This window comes from Protopterus annectens, chromosome 8.part0, assembly GCF_019279795.1.
Source record: "Protopterus annectens isolate FY-2018-M chromosome 8.part0, PAN1.0, whole genome shotgun sequence".
Lineage (NCBI taxonomy): Eukaryota > Metazoa > Chordata > Ceratodontiformes > Protopteridae > Protopterus > Protopterus annectens.
The window spans coordinates 1384201951-1384215359 of record NC_056741.1 but is presented as its reverse complement, the minus strand read 5'-3'; the positions used below and the strand labels follow the sequence as shown (position 1 = coordinate 1384215359).

The following is a 13409-nucleotide window of genomic DNA, read 5'->3' as shown; positions in this document are numbered from 1 at the left end:
CAAAGGTAAGGAATTATGTATTCCATCTACTGTCTTAATCCAGCTCTTATTTTAATTGAGACAGTTCTTTGGAAGTGAACCGTAAACCAAGTTGCTCTGTTTTTAATGACAGAACTATACCTACCAGAAAATTTAAAACGGTCTATTCCTAAATGAAAAATCAGTACTGTTTACTGCCAATACCTACACAAAGAGTTCTAAATTCTGTTGTATGTATAGTTAGATTGTCTGGTTTCTCTGGCCTGGGCTGGGACTGAAAAGGGTTTTTCCATCTCTTTTTCCTCTTCACTGGGGTAACTGCCTTTAAACTACCATGTATGGGGGATAATGATCACTGAAGCAAAGGCTACAGGATCACAAGTTGATGGTGGCAGTTCAAGTGGATGTTTAAGATTCCCTGGAATTGTCAATGCAGACTATGCTACTTTTCCCACACAAATATACCACTATGAGTCTTATCCTGAAAAGGGTTCACAGTTTGAATGGGATGGACTCGGTCAATAAAAGGCAATAAATAGCGTCTGAAAGGAACAGATGGCCAATACAAAAGTATGCAAACATCTAAACAAAATCAGTGTACAACTCTACATGACCACATGGTAAGAATTGGTTATAGGTTTTGCTTTTAAAAAGTTAGTACCTTACTGCTATTTTGATACTGAGGTTTGCATCTAAAAGTAGATTTTCAGCCTTCAAGTCTCTGTGAACAATGTTTCGACAGTGGCAGAAGTGAACAGCAGCAACTATCTGTTTAAACTTCTTACGGGCTTCTTTTTCTGCCATCCTTCCATGAGCTACTAAGTGATCTAAAAGAAAAGAGTGAAAAATAATTTAATCAGGCCTCTTCCTGAAAACAACTGTAATAATGTGGTTAGCAATATATTTTGATTATATTGTTAAAAAATTCTGATGCATAGAGTGGTGATACACAAGTACAGCAGGTCAGTTAAAGTTTTGGTATTACTATGAATCCACTACTTTTTTGTTGACTTGCATGCTTATCCAAGGTTCTTAAGGATGCTGACAATAGAAAAACTCTTTGGCCACTAAACATTCTTGGTACTAATGCAGGAATATTTGTCTGCATAGTATAGAGTATCAAATTTGAAGTATGATTATTAAAAGGCTAACTTTCACAAATCTTCAAAAAAAAATCAAAAAGTCTAGGAAAACCATTATAAATAAACAAACTGTTGTGTAACGTGGCAAGACCCACCACAGCTATAACCCCAGACTCCCCCCTCCCCCAATAACTACTCTCATTCATTAGAGGCTGCATATCCTTTGGGGGTGTATTATCTTTACCAAGACAAAGGAATCATGTAAACAAAATTAAGTTTACTTCCTCATACTTCTAAAACCTTACCTTCAAACCAACAACTTTACAAGAAACTATACCCAAACTGTGTCAAACAAAGAAATATGATCTGGTTTCTGATCATATTCAGCTTATTTATGTGTTTGTTACAAGGATGCCAAGAGATTCATTGCAAAAGGATATAATCCTACCCAAGTTAAGACACAAAGCAAGACATTAAAGACAAAGGACACAGAACTATATCAAGATGACTACTCAGGAACAACACTTAGAAATAAATTAATTCCTGTGATGAGAGTAAAAAATAGGGCTTAAAACTGAGATGTTCTATCCAGCAGCTTTTAAGGCATTCTGCCTGGTTAGCACCAAGACATTCTTGGAAACAGAACCGGTACAATAAGTGTCACGAGACTACCAAAACAGTAAAGGTAACAAGGGCATGGCTAGGCAAAGCAGATTAGAACATTTATGGTCAAGGTAGGACAGAAAGAATGCCCATAAATCCACTCCCAATCTTCAAAAAGAAAATGGAAAAGAAACACAAGGAAGCACTAGCAGCAGCTGCAAAGATAAACAGTCCGCAATTTTTAAGATCTCAATTCAGCTGAAGATAAACAGTTGTATAAAGCTTTCACTAAATAATTGTAATTTTGGAAAAAAGACTAGTGGTACTTCTAATTGATCAAAGGATAAGACTTCCATTGAATATAACTGATCAAATGTTAAATTATAGCAAATTAACAGATGATACCATTAATAATGGTCAGTAAGAGTTACATGCTTTTACTGGTAACTTGTGTTGGTTTCACTGAAAATATGGGCAAGTTGTTAGTGCCTGAAAGAAATCAGTGAGGAAACTGTAACCCAAATGGCTGCAAACAAGAATCTTCCCCCTGCATCATCAGAGTGACATAACAGATCATAAAATATGTGAGCTGCCTAGACACAGGATGATGTTTACTGTGCTCTCCAAGCAACTAGAGCACTTGCTTGCACCATGTTCCAATAAAGTGCATCGCTCCCTATTTCTTAAAAAAATATTACACTAAAGGAATTTAAAGGACAGAAACTCCAAATAAAAGGTAAACTAATATCACAAAAATATACAGACTAAGTAAATGTTTACAGCTGTATTCTGAGTGGCTGACAACCAAAGAGAGACCACCACAGATTCAGAGAAAGGAACCTAGTAGGGGAGGGGGAAAGGAAAGTATGAAATAAATCAGACTGAACAAGAAATGTAAATAGCACAACTGCTCCCACAGAATATACAATAAAAAGAATAAACTATACCTAGTAATGTTGCAAGAAATGATTTACTAGGTGAGCAAATGAGTATAACTAAGGAAATTATTTTTTGAGCTGGGATACAGGATATGAATTGCCTAGACATAGTAAGGCCTCGTTGAGTTTAATTTTGTTGGCTGCCAAAAAGCAATTAATAGAAAATGAAAATCAAAGTCTAAACCAACCATAACTTAAGTAGTGGATATTTTAATGGACATAAAAGAACAGGAAGTGGAATCTTTAGAAAAGGGCAGGAGTAGATTGCAATGAAAAACAATAGAAATTGTGGGAACAATACATGCATATAATGTTTTGGAGGAGGAATGAGGTTTCACGGAAGACAGGAATTGAATAATTTATGTAATGCTGGTTTGATAATATGGTATAGAAAAAGAAGTTATGTACCTACCATAACGTTCCATGTTAGTTGTCTTCATCTCATCTTCCTTCTTGCTGTTTGGGTTCGGAGCCGATCCTTGGCTCCGACTCGGCCATCTTCCATAGCTCGAGAGCTGTTTACTGGCTCGAGGCTACCCCTTATCCCAGCATGCCCAGCATCAACTACCCAGATCTCCTTTGTGATAGCGCACACTAGACATAAGTAGAGAAACCAGTTCCTAAAAACTGGTTGTCCAATACACCTAAACAAGGAAAGAGTTATAAATTACCTGGCATGTGAAGTAATAAAAGATGCTCAGCCAGGGAAAACAAAAGGGAACTCCTCACAATCCTCTAGGAAGAGGGAAGGAGGGAGGGACGCAAGAAGGAAGGCGAGATGAAGACAACTAACATGGAACGTTATGGTAGGTACATAACTTCTTTATGTTAGGTTGTCCATCTCACCTTCGTTCTTGCTGTTTGGAACAGCGTCCCTAGCACCTAAAATCCAGGGTGGCTCATTGGACCAGACTCTTCAGAACAGTAGAGCCAAAGGAAGCTCTGCTCCGGGAGACCACATTCACCTTGTAATGAGAGATAAAAGTATGAGGGTTTGCCCAAGTAGCAGCTGCACAGATGGAGTCTATGGGCAACCTAGACTGAAAGGATACAGAGGTGGCTAATGTTCTAGTAGAATGACCTTTTGGTTTAGCTGGTAGCTCTTTATTTCGTAACTGATAAATAAAGGCAATAGTATCAGATAACCATCTGGATAAGGTCACCTTAGAAACTGGAAGGCCTTGTTTGTTGAAAGCATAAGAAAGAAATAACTGGTCTGACTTTCTTAGTTCCTTAGTTCTATGGAGGTAAAAACGCAATTGTCTGTGCACATCCAGCTGGTGGAGCTTGTATTCTGCCTTGTTGCTGTGATTGGGAAAGAAAACTGGGAGATCTATGGATTGATTTAAATTGTTCTCTGAGCAGACTTTAGGAATAAAGGATGGAGCGGTCCTCAGAGAAACTCTGTCCTGGTGAAACACCAGGTAAGGAGGACGAGCACATAGTGCTTGAAGTTCTGAGACACGTCTAGCTGAAGTGATAGCAACCAGAAAAAGTGTCTTCCAAGAAAGAAATTTTAAGGAACATGATGCTGCCGGTTCAAAGGGAGGCAAAATTAAGGAAGCTAAAACTAAATTGAGATCCCAAGGAGGAGGAGGATCTCTAATTGGGGGTCTAAGAAGAAATGTTCCTCTCATAAAGGCCTTGCAGAGCTTATGAGACATTATGCTAGAATTAAACATACCGATATGAAAATTAGAAATGGCAGCTAGCTGTACTCTAATGGTAGCAGAAGCTGCACCAGACTGAAAAAGCTGTGCTAGAAATTCCAAGAATTTCATGGACTGGGGCTGAGAAAGGATCCAAATTTCTAGATTCTGCCCAGTATGAAAACCGTTTCCGTTTACCAGCATACGTTTTCCTCGTAGTAGACTTATGTGAGGAAACAATAAAATCACGGACTGCTGGGGAGATATTGGAAAGCCTGGCTAAGGTTGGAAGTGGAGTAACCAAGCTGTGAGCTGGAGAGTTTGAAGGGATTGGTGCAACCCGCCTGATTGGTAAATCAGAAGATCTGGAACTGGGTCCAGAATCCATGGTTGATCCAGAAGGTGGTGGTGTAGGAACAGGAACCATATCTGTCGGGGCCAATATGGGGCAATGAGGATCATTTTGCAACCCAACGATTTTGCTTTCTGTATGAGTCTTGGAATTACGGGAAAAGAGGGAAAAGCATAAAGGAGTCCCTGAGGCCAATCGCGGACTACAGCATCTCTGGGTATATGACCTGGAAGAGGAAGTAGGGAGAAGTAGATACTGAATTTCTTGTTGAGAAGAGTGGCAAATAGGTTGCAGCAAGGCTGTCCCCATTTGCGGAAGATAAGATCCGCACCTTCCTGATTCAGAGACCACTCGTGAGGCATGAGGATAGCTCTGCTGAGCCTGTCCGCTATGACGTTGGATTTCCCAGGGATGTGCATTGCTATCAGAAAATATTGGAAGGAAATCGCCCATTGCCACAGTCTGAGTGCTTCTCGACACAAGGGGTAAGACCTGGTCCCGCCCTGCTTGTTGATGTACCACACCAGTGACATGTTGTCCATTTGAATTGCAATGGTCCCAGAAGAAAGAGAGTCTTGAAGGGCTTGCAACGCTAGGAGAACCGCTCTCATTTCTAGGACATTGATATGCAGATGGTACTCGTGAGGTTGCCAAGTGCCTTGGACTGTCCTGCCTAGATAATGCCCCCCCACCCTATCAGGGAGGTGTCCGTGGTCACTGTGGCTACCGGAGGGGGTTGTATGAAAGGTCTGCCCTGAATTACTAGTGGGGAGACCATCCACCAAGAAGGGGGCCTTTTGCACGTTTCTGTGATCAGGATCATGTGGGACATGTGTAGTTCCTGGAAAGACCACTGCGTGAAAAGAAGCCACTGAAGGATTCTCATGTGGAAATGCGCTAATGGGACAAGACGAATGGCAGCTGCCATGGAGCCTAGAGCTTGGAGGACATGTCTGACTTGAATCCTTTTGCTCTGCAATAGAATTAACACTTGTTGATGAATAGTGGAAATTCTTTCCTGTGGTAATCTTGCAAACATTTCTTTTTTTGTCTAATTCTGCTCCTATGTATGTGATAGACTGACAGGGAAACGAGGCAGACTTTTCGAAATTTACTGTAATGCCTAGTTGAGTGCATGATGTGATTGTATAATCCCGTGCCTCTAAGAGTTGACACCTGGTGGTAGCAGTCAGGAGCCAGTCGTCTAGATAGGGAAACACCTGGAATTCTTGATGCCTCAGGTGAGCCGTGACTACTGCCATACATTTGGTGAACACCCTGGGGGCTGAGGTGAGACCAAAGGGCAGAGCTCTGAACTGGTAATGACTGGCAACTACTCGGAAGAAGAAATCTCCTGCAGCGTCTGTCCATCTTAATATGGTAGTACACGTCCTGAAGATCTATCGAGCACATCCAATTGTCCTGACCCAGAAAAGGGAAAATGGACTGCAGTATCACCATCCGGAACTTTTCTTTTTGTACAGATTTGTTCAATCTGCTGAGATCCAGTATTGGTCTCCAGTCCCCTGTCTTTTTTGGTACTAAAAAGAATCTTGAGTAAGTTCCGGATCCTAGTTGGTCTGCGGGGACTTATTGAATGGCTCTTTTTTCTAGCAGTCTTGAAACTTCTGTGACTGCTTGATCCCTTAGATTGGGTGGGACATTTGGGATGGGCTTTTTTGACTCTATGGGGGATTGATGGAAGGGAATTTTGTAACCTCCAGATATGATGGATAGTACCCATCTGTCTCTTGTTATATTTTGCCAGGCTTTTGGGTACAGCGAAAGTCTTCCCCCGACTGCCTCCATAGGTGAGCAGTCGGGCAACCCTTCAGGGATGCTGGAAGGGTTTGGCAGAGAAGGTTTCTCTGTCACCCTGGTTTTGCGGTCCCCCTCTGCCATGAGGGCGGCGTCTGTTGTTGTTTCCCCCTCTGCCCCTGGGGGAAAAATCACCACGTATGTCAGGCAAGGGTCCCTGGGATTTTCGGAACCACATCTTTCCGCTCTTCTGACCCTTGGGATAAGGTCTGGAAGGAGTGGAAAAACAAACTCCCACTGCAGAGAGAGTTTTGCCTTCCTGCTCACACCTGGTCAACGTGTCTTTCACCTCAATTCCAAAGAGAAAGGAGCCATCCAAAGGGAGTATTGGTGAAGGACGCTCGAAAGGGTTCCGCAAACTGACAGTCGCATCCAGGCATGTCTCCTGAGAGCCACACCTGTCCCTGCGGCCTCCATCGGCTGCATAGGAAATCAGCCTCATGGAGGAGTTGACTATGGAATCAAGAGTCGCAAGCTGAGAAGCTACTTTGGCTGGTGCTCCCTCTGCTGTAGAATCTTGAAGGGCATCTCCAAGCTCTTTCAGGAGATCCCTTTGAAGATGTGTAAAATGGCATAGATAGTTCAGGGACCTCAATGAAAAGGTCGCTGAAGCAAACATTCGCTTTCCATATCTGTCCATCGTCCAAGACTCTCTGTTCGGAGGATGAACAGATGAAGAGCTTTCTGCTAACTCTTTCTTGGCGGCTGCTGCTACCACCATGGCATCAACGGGCACACCTTTGGAGAGGAAGTGCTTGTCCTGGGGGGCTGTAATAAATTTGTTTGGTTTCCTCGGAGTAGGTTCCACAGAATCTGGAGCTGACCAAGCCTTTCGAGCCACGACAGACATGAGTGGATCGAAAGGAGGAGATACCCAGGAGGTGGAAGGTCAGGAACCAAATGCGTCCAGGTATAGAGACTCGTCCTTGGTAGGGGCTAGGGAAGTCCAGTCCCTCCTCTAAGCATTTCAAGGATGTCAGAGAAGGAAACATCTTCAGAGGGGGACCCTTCCGATTCATCCATGTCTGTATTTGAAGTAGACTCAGGAGAGTCTATGTGCTTCCTCTTGCACTTCTTCCGGAGGCTTCGGAAGAAGAGGGATGACCGAATGGGGTGTCCTGGGGCACAGGCTCCCTAAGCTTGGGGTCTGGAGGAGGAGGAGTAGAGGTTGGAACAGACACCACAGGGGGAGGAGCCGATGGAGCTGGGAGTAGAGCTGTTTCGGGGGACAGTACACTCCACATGACCTCGAGGGCGTCCCAACCTCTAGGCAGAGAAAGCTCTGGCTCCAAAGAAACAGGAGTCTTTCTCCATGTCGAGGGTGATGGCTCCGAGGCTGATGTTGGAGCCAAGCTCACCTGTCCCGAAACTCCAAGAGGGAGAACTGGGTCGGACAAGGGTCCGATGCCACTCCCCCCTCGGAGCCAACGAGAGAGCCTCGGCGCCCAGATCCCTCAATAGAAGGTATGATCGAGGTAATCGGAGCCGACGTCGGAACCGAAGGAGAGATGATGATCAGTGCCAGCAGTTCTACCACCTGCGGATCCATGGTCTCCGGCTCCGAGCTAAATGTAGTCGGAGGAGGAACAGAAATGGAAGCGGTTGGAGCAGATACCTGTTGAGTTGGACTGGACAGTATTTTTGCCAGTGCCTGTGACTTAAGCAACCTACTTACTACTCTCTCCACATCATGATCCGATAATCTAGAGGATCGAGAGGAGTGGGAAGAATGATGGCTACATTCATTTTGTAACAAAGGTGACTGAGGTGCCGAGTGGATGGACTCCAAGGACGGAGACCTCAGTCTCTTATGGCTCTGAGACGGCTCCGAAATAGCAGATGGAGCCGACGGAAGAGTTGTCTTGTCGGTGCCAGCCGGCATCGACATACTTGGTTGGTCAAGTAAAGGAGTCTGCTCCGAAGGTGGAGCTGACAGATTGACAGACTTAAGGGATTTCGCTGGCTGTGTACTTTTAGCCGGAGAATCCCGAAGCTTCAATAATCCCCGAAGGATTAATTTGTTTTTGCGCTCCTGCAGGACCCTTGAACTAAAAGCGTGACATATAGAACACAAGTGCTGCAGGTAAACAGCACCCAAACAATATACACAACTAGTATGCCCATCTGTCAGAGGCATTTTCTGACAGCGTGAGTCACACTTTTTGAAGCCAGATACCTTGGTATCTTTAGACATTATAGTAACAACAACCACAACAACTATAATAAAAAGTTAAACTACAGAAAACAAGAAACAAATAGACTTTTTTTTTTTTTTTTTTTTACAGTTAAGGAACAGAAAGGAAAGCCTCCAATTTAAACAGCTATCCTAAGGGGGGGGGGAGAGAACTGTCTAATTTAAATGAGGGGAAACATAAGGCCTGCAAGTTATGGAGCGACGGCCAACAAGCTAAAATACACAAGAAAATGATAAGGGATAAAGGAATATTATCTAGACAAAAAATTTACAAATACTTGACAAAATTTCAAGAATAAACAACAATATATTGATAAAAAACTATACTAAGCCTGAGCAGTAAGGAAGCAACCTCGCAGCTGAAGCAGCAAACGAGATCTGGGTAGCTGACGCTGGGCATGCTTGGATAAGGGGTAGCCTCGAGCCAATAAACAGCTCTCGAGCTATGGAAGATGGCCGAGTCGGAGCTGAGGATTGCCTCCGAACCCAAACAGCAAGAACGAAGGCAAGATGGACAACTTAACATCAATATTTATTTATTTTACATTTGTTAACCGGGTTAGTCTGGCTGAGCTTTTGACTCATTTTCAGCAGAGACCCGGGGAGAAAAGCTCCTCAGCACTAGAAAACAATCTATTAAATTTTAGTAACATAGTAGTAACAATCAGCTATAGGATCTTCCAAGCAGAGACCTGGAGAGAAAAAAAAGCTCCTCAGGCAATTCAGTTATACAGAGTATTAACAACTGGCAGACAAGTATGTGAGTTGTTACAAACAAGGTTTTAAACAATTAGCAGAAGAAATTGTGACTAGTTACAATATTATTTAAGTTGCTTAAAGCAAAATGAGTTAATAGTTAGGCAGATGCTTATTTAAAGTGGGTAGGATCTAGTTGTATAGGAGTTTGGAAACAAGAAAGGAAAGTAAGAATGGCTAGTAGGGGAGGTAGAGTATAGGAGACATACTAGACAGGTAGGTTGTTTTGAGACTGTAAGAATTAACAGTGGCTGGAGATAAAGGAAGGGAAGAGTTAGAAGAGGCAGGGGAATAGCGTTAGAGATGCATTAAGAGTGAGGTGGTGAAAGGATGGTGGTTTCAAGGTGGTTGGCTACAGTGGCAAGACCACTTTGTTTTTAGGTATTTCCTTGTGGCTAATTTGAAACTTTTACTATGCTGGAGGGATTTTATTTCCAAGGGGAGTTGGTTCCAGGATGTAGCTGGGTTATAGTTATAGAGAAGGCAGCCTACTTTGGTTTTGGGTTTGTAGATGTCTAATAATTATTGATTTGAGCTGCATAGCATCCTAGCAGGGGAATATTTGGATATGACAGTGGAGAGGCTGGGGCAGAAGGAGGGTAGACAGAGGATAGAGTGGATGATTTGTAGTTCGTATAGTTGGAGCAGCTGAAGGAATTCTAGCCAGTCTAATTGCTGTAGTGCTAAGCAGTGGTGTGACTTGAAAGTTTGGTTAGCTGCAAATCTGGCGATATTATAGGTAGTTTCAAGCTTGGAAATAAGTATAGAATGTGGCAGCTGTACAGGAGTGTTGGGAGTAAAAGCCTGGGAGAGAGTTATTCGGGCAGTGTTAGTTAAGTATTTCTTACTATGGAAAAGGTGTACAGAACAGTCAAGAGGTTCAGAGGCAATCTGCAGGAAGTAAGAGGGTAGCTTGTCAACAGATGGGGAAGCAAGGTTTAAGTTTAGAGAGTAATGACTTTACATAGTTAGTTGATACTGCTTTTAGAGAGAAGGAGTTAGGAGGGTTTGGAAGAGGTATATAGTTTGTGGGGGTGCTAGTGTTGTTTCTGGGGGGAGAGAGTTTATTATGGAGGTTATTGAGTTTATAAAATGATTGTTAAATTTGTTGGCTATGTCTTCAGGTGTTGCACTGGAAAGTACAATTTTGTACCTACCATAAATGTAGATGTTCGAAGATCCACATTGCTGCAGTCCTTACTTATGGGTAGTCCGCTGTCCTCGGTCGGCCCGAATACCAAAGTATTAGGCTGACGTCGGTCATGGGCGCACAGCCCTGACATCAGAGCGTCAGGGTATAAAAGCGCATGACCGACGTCATATCCTCAGTCTTTTCTTGCCCCAGATGTCAGAAGGCCCCAAAAGAAAGGCCCCAGCCAAAAAACAGAGTACCTTCCCAAAAGACATGCCCAACTACAGCCATCACCCAAACCATATAACCATGCTAAGCTACAGAGGGGAAGGGAAAATTGGACTGCAGCAATGTGGATCTTCGAACATCTACATTTATGGTAGGTACAAAACTGTACTATGTTCTTCATCTCACATTGCTGCAGTCCTTACTTATGGGTAGAATCCCAAAGCAACGGGAAAGGGAGGTTGGCAAAATCATAAAGCATTAGGGGCTGCTAAAATGCCCTGTATAATTGCAGTGGCAAATCCAGCCCTAGACTTAGAATAAAGAGGAAGGTGGTAATGTTTAGAAAAAGTATGTACTGAACTCCAAGTAGCTGCTTCCAAAATATCCTTTGTAGCAACCCCCCTTAGAAAGGCAGTAGAAGTTGCAGTAGCTCTAGTGGAATGAGGTCTGATTCCAGCCGGAATCTCCTTACCATGATGGGAATAACAAAAAGAAATACAAAACCCAATCCATTTAGAAATAGTTTGTTTTGAAACAGGTTTACCCTGTGAACCCAAAGCAAAAGAAACAAACAACTGTTGAGACTGTCTGAACTCCCTGGTTCTGCTCAAATAATAACGCAACTGCCTGTGAATATCCAAAGTATGCAAAATCTTCTCCCCTTTATTTTGAGGATTTGCATAAAAAGTAGGCAAATGAATAGTTTGGTTTAAGGCCACACTAGAAACCACTTTAGGCATAAAGGAAGGATTAGTATAAAGATACCCTATCCTTATGAAAAATCAAGAAAGGCTCCACTGCCATAAGGGCCTGTAATTCAGAAACCCTTCTTGCAGAAGTAATGGCCAACAAAAAAGCAGTCTTCCATGACAAATACTTTAACTCGGCAGTAGCTGCAGGCTCAAAAGGTTGTAGAGTAAGCTTTTCCAACACAAAATTGAGATCCCAAGCAGGAGTAGGAGCTCTACGTGGGGGTCTTATATTATTTGCCCCTCTGAGAAACTGCTTAAACAAAGGATGAGAGAATAAAGGAGGGTCACAGTCATAATTAGCCGAAATGGCTGCAGCATGAACCTTTATGGAGGAGAAGGACAAACCCTTGTCCAATAACTCAGTAAGATATTGTAAAGAAGCACTCAGATTAGGCTTGGAAACATCAAAGTCCTTCCCATTGCTCCAAATAAAAAATCTCCTCCATTTATCAGCATAAACTTTCCTTGTACTAGGCCTCCTGGCCTCCAAAATAACATTCAAAACTTGTTGTGGAAGCTGAGAACCTCCAGAGTCTAAAACAGAATATGCCAGGCTGTTAGATGCAGAGACTGAATTCTGACATTGAGAAAGTGATTGCCCTCCTGAGACAAAAGGTGTGGAATCAAAGGCAGAGGCTATGGAGGCTCTCGGACCAAACTCCTCAGTAGTGAGTACCAGTGTTGTCGAGGCCAATCCGGTGCTATCAGGATCATGGATGGCTTGTCTTGTCTGGTCTTCAAGAGAACCTTGGGCAGAAGAGGTAGAGGTGGAAAGGCATATACATGAAGATTGTTCCAACTGAATGACAGAGCGACCACCTTCCAAGCTGTGGGATGAAACCTTTTTGTGCAAAACTTTGGCAACTGGTAATTTAGTGGAGAAGCGAACAGATCTATGTCTGGAGTTCCCCATGACACTGTCAACTTTTGAAATACCTGAGGATCCAATTTCCACTCGTGAGGATCCACCATTTGTCTGCTCAATACATCTGCTAAGGAGTTCTGTGCTCCTGGTAGAAATCTTGCCTGAAGATTGAGATTGTAACTGAGAGCTGTCTCCCACAAAATCATCGCTTGTCTGCAAAGAGGGTACGAATGAGTTCCCCTTGCTTGTTGATGTACCACATGACAGTTGTGTTGTCTGTTAGAATCAACACCTGCCCTGGGTGAAGTAAATCCTTGAAAGCCATCAATGCAAATTGTACTGCTAACATCTCCTTCAAGTTGATATGCAAATGTTGAAGTCTGGCAGGCCACGTGTCTTGCACCCATTTTCCATTGAGGTGTGCTCCCCAAGCCTTGTCCGAGGCATCCGTCGTTAGAATCTGACTCGCCTCTGGTCGGGTCACAGAGAGTCCCTTGTTTAGGTGACATTCCTGAGCCCACCACAAAAATTCCTTCTGAATGCAGGGTATTATCTGAATGACAGTGTCTAGATCTTGGCAGTGTTGCGTCCATAGATTTTTGAGATACCATTGAAGCTTCCTCATATGCAATTTGGCATTGGGAAGCACCAGAATACAAGATGCCATGAACCCCAAGGCTTGAAGGACTGTCCTTGCAGTCAGCCTGGACTGTAGAGACATTTGATGGAAATAAAGTGAAAGACTTTTCTGTTTGTCCGGGGTCAAAAAGGCCATCTGGGAAGCTGTATTCAGTCTCACACCCAGAAAGCACATGTCCTGAGAGGGTACTAGACTGGACTTTGTTTCGTTCACAGAATACCCTAGGCATCTTAACACTACCATCACATACTGTAGATGCTGAAGAAGCTCGTCCTTGTCTTGTGCAATAATCAGGCAATCGTCCAAATAAGGATAAATTTGTATTCCTTCCATCCTGAAAAAGGCTATCACTGGAGCCAGAACCTTTGTGAACACTCTGGGCAGTAGATAAGCCAAAGGGCAATGCAGAGAACTGATAATG

The 13409-nt window shown here is 43.2% G+C and overlaps 1 protein-coding gene across 1 annotated transcript in view; it reads right to left on the bottom strand.

The window, feature by feature from the left end:
* The window catches only part of SIK3 (SIK family kinase 3), a gene marked incomplete in the record, with an annotated part of 4425276 nt that overhangs the window by 3047971 nt on the left and 1363896 nt on the right, over window positions 1-13409 (bottom strand). The window contains 1 exon segment of the mRNA XM_044080968.1: window positions 646-806. Coding sequence (XP_043936903.1) covers window positions 646-806 — 161 coding nt within the window.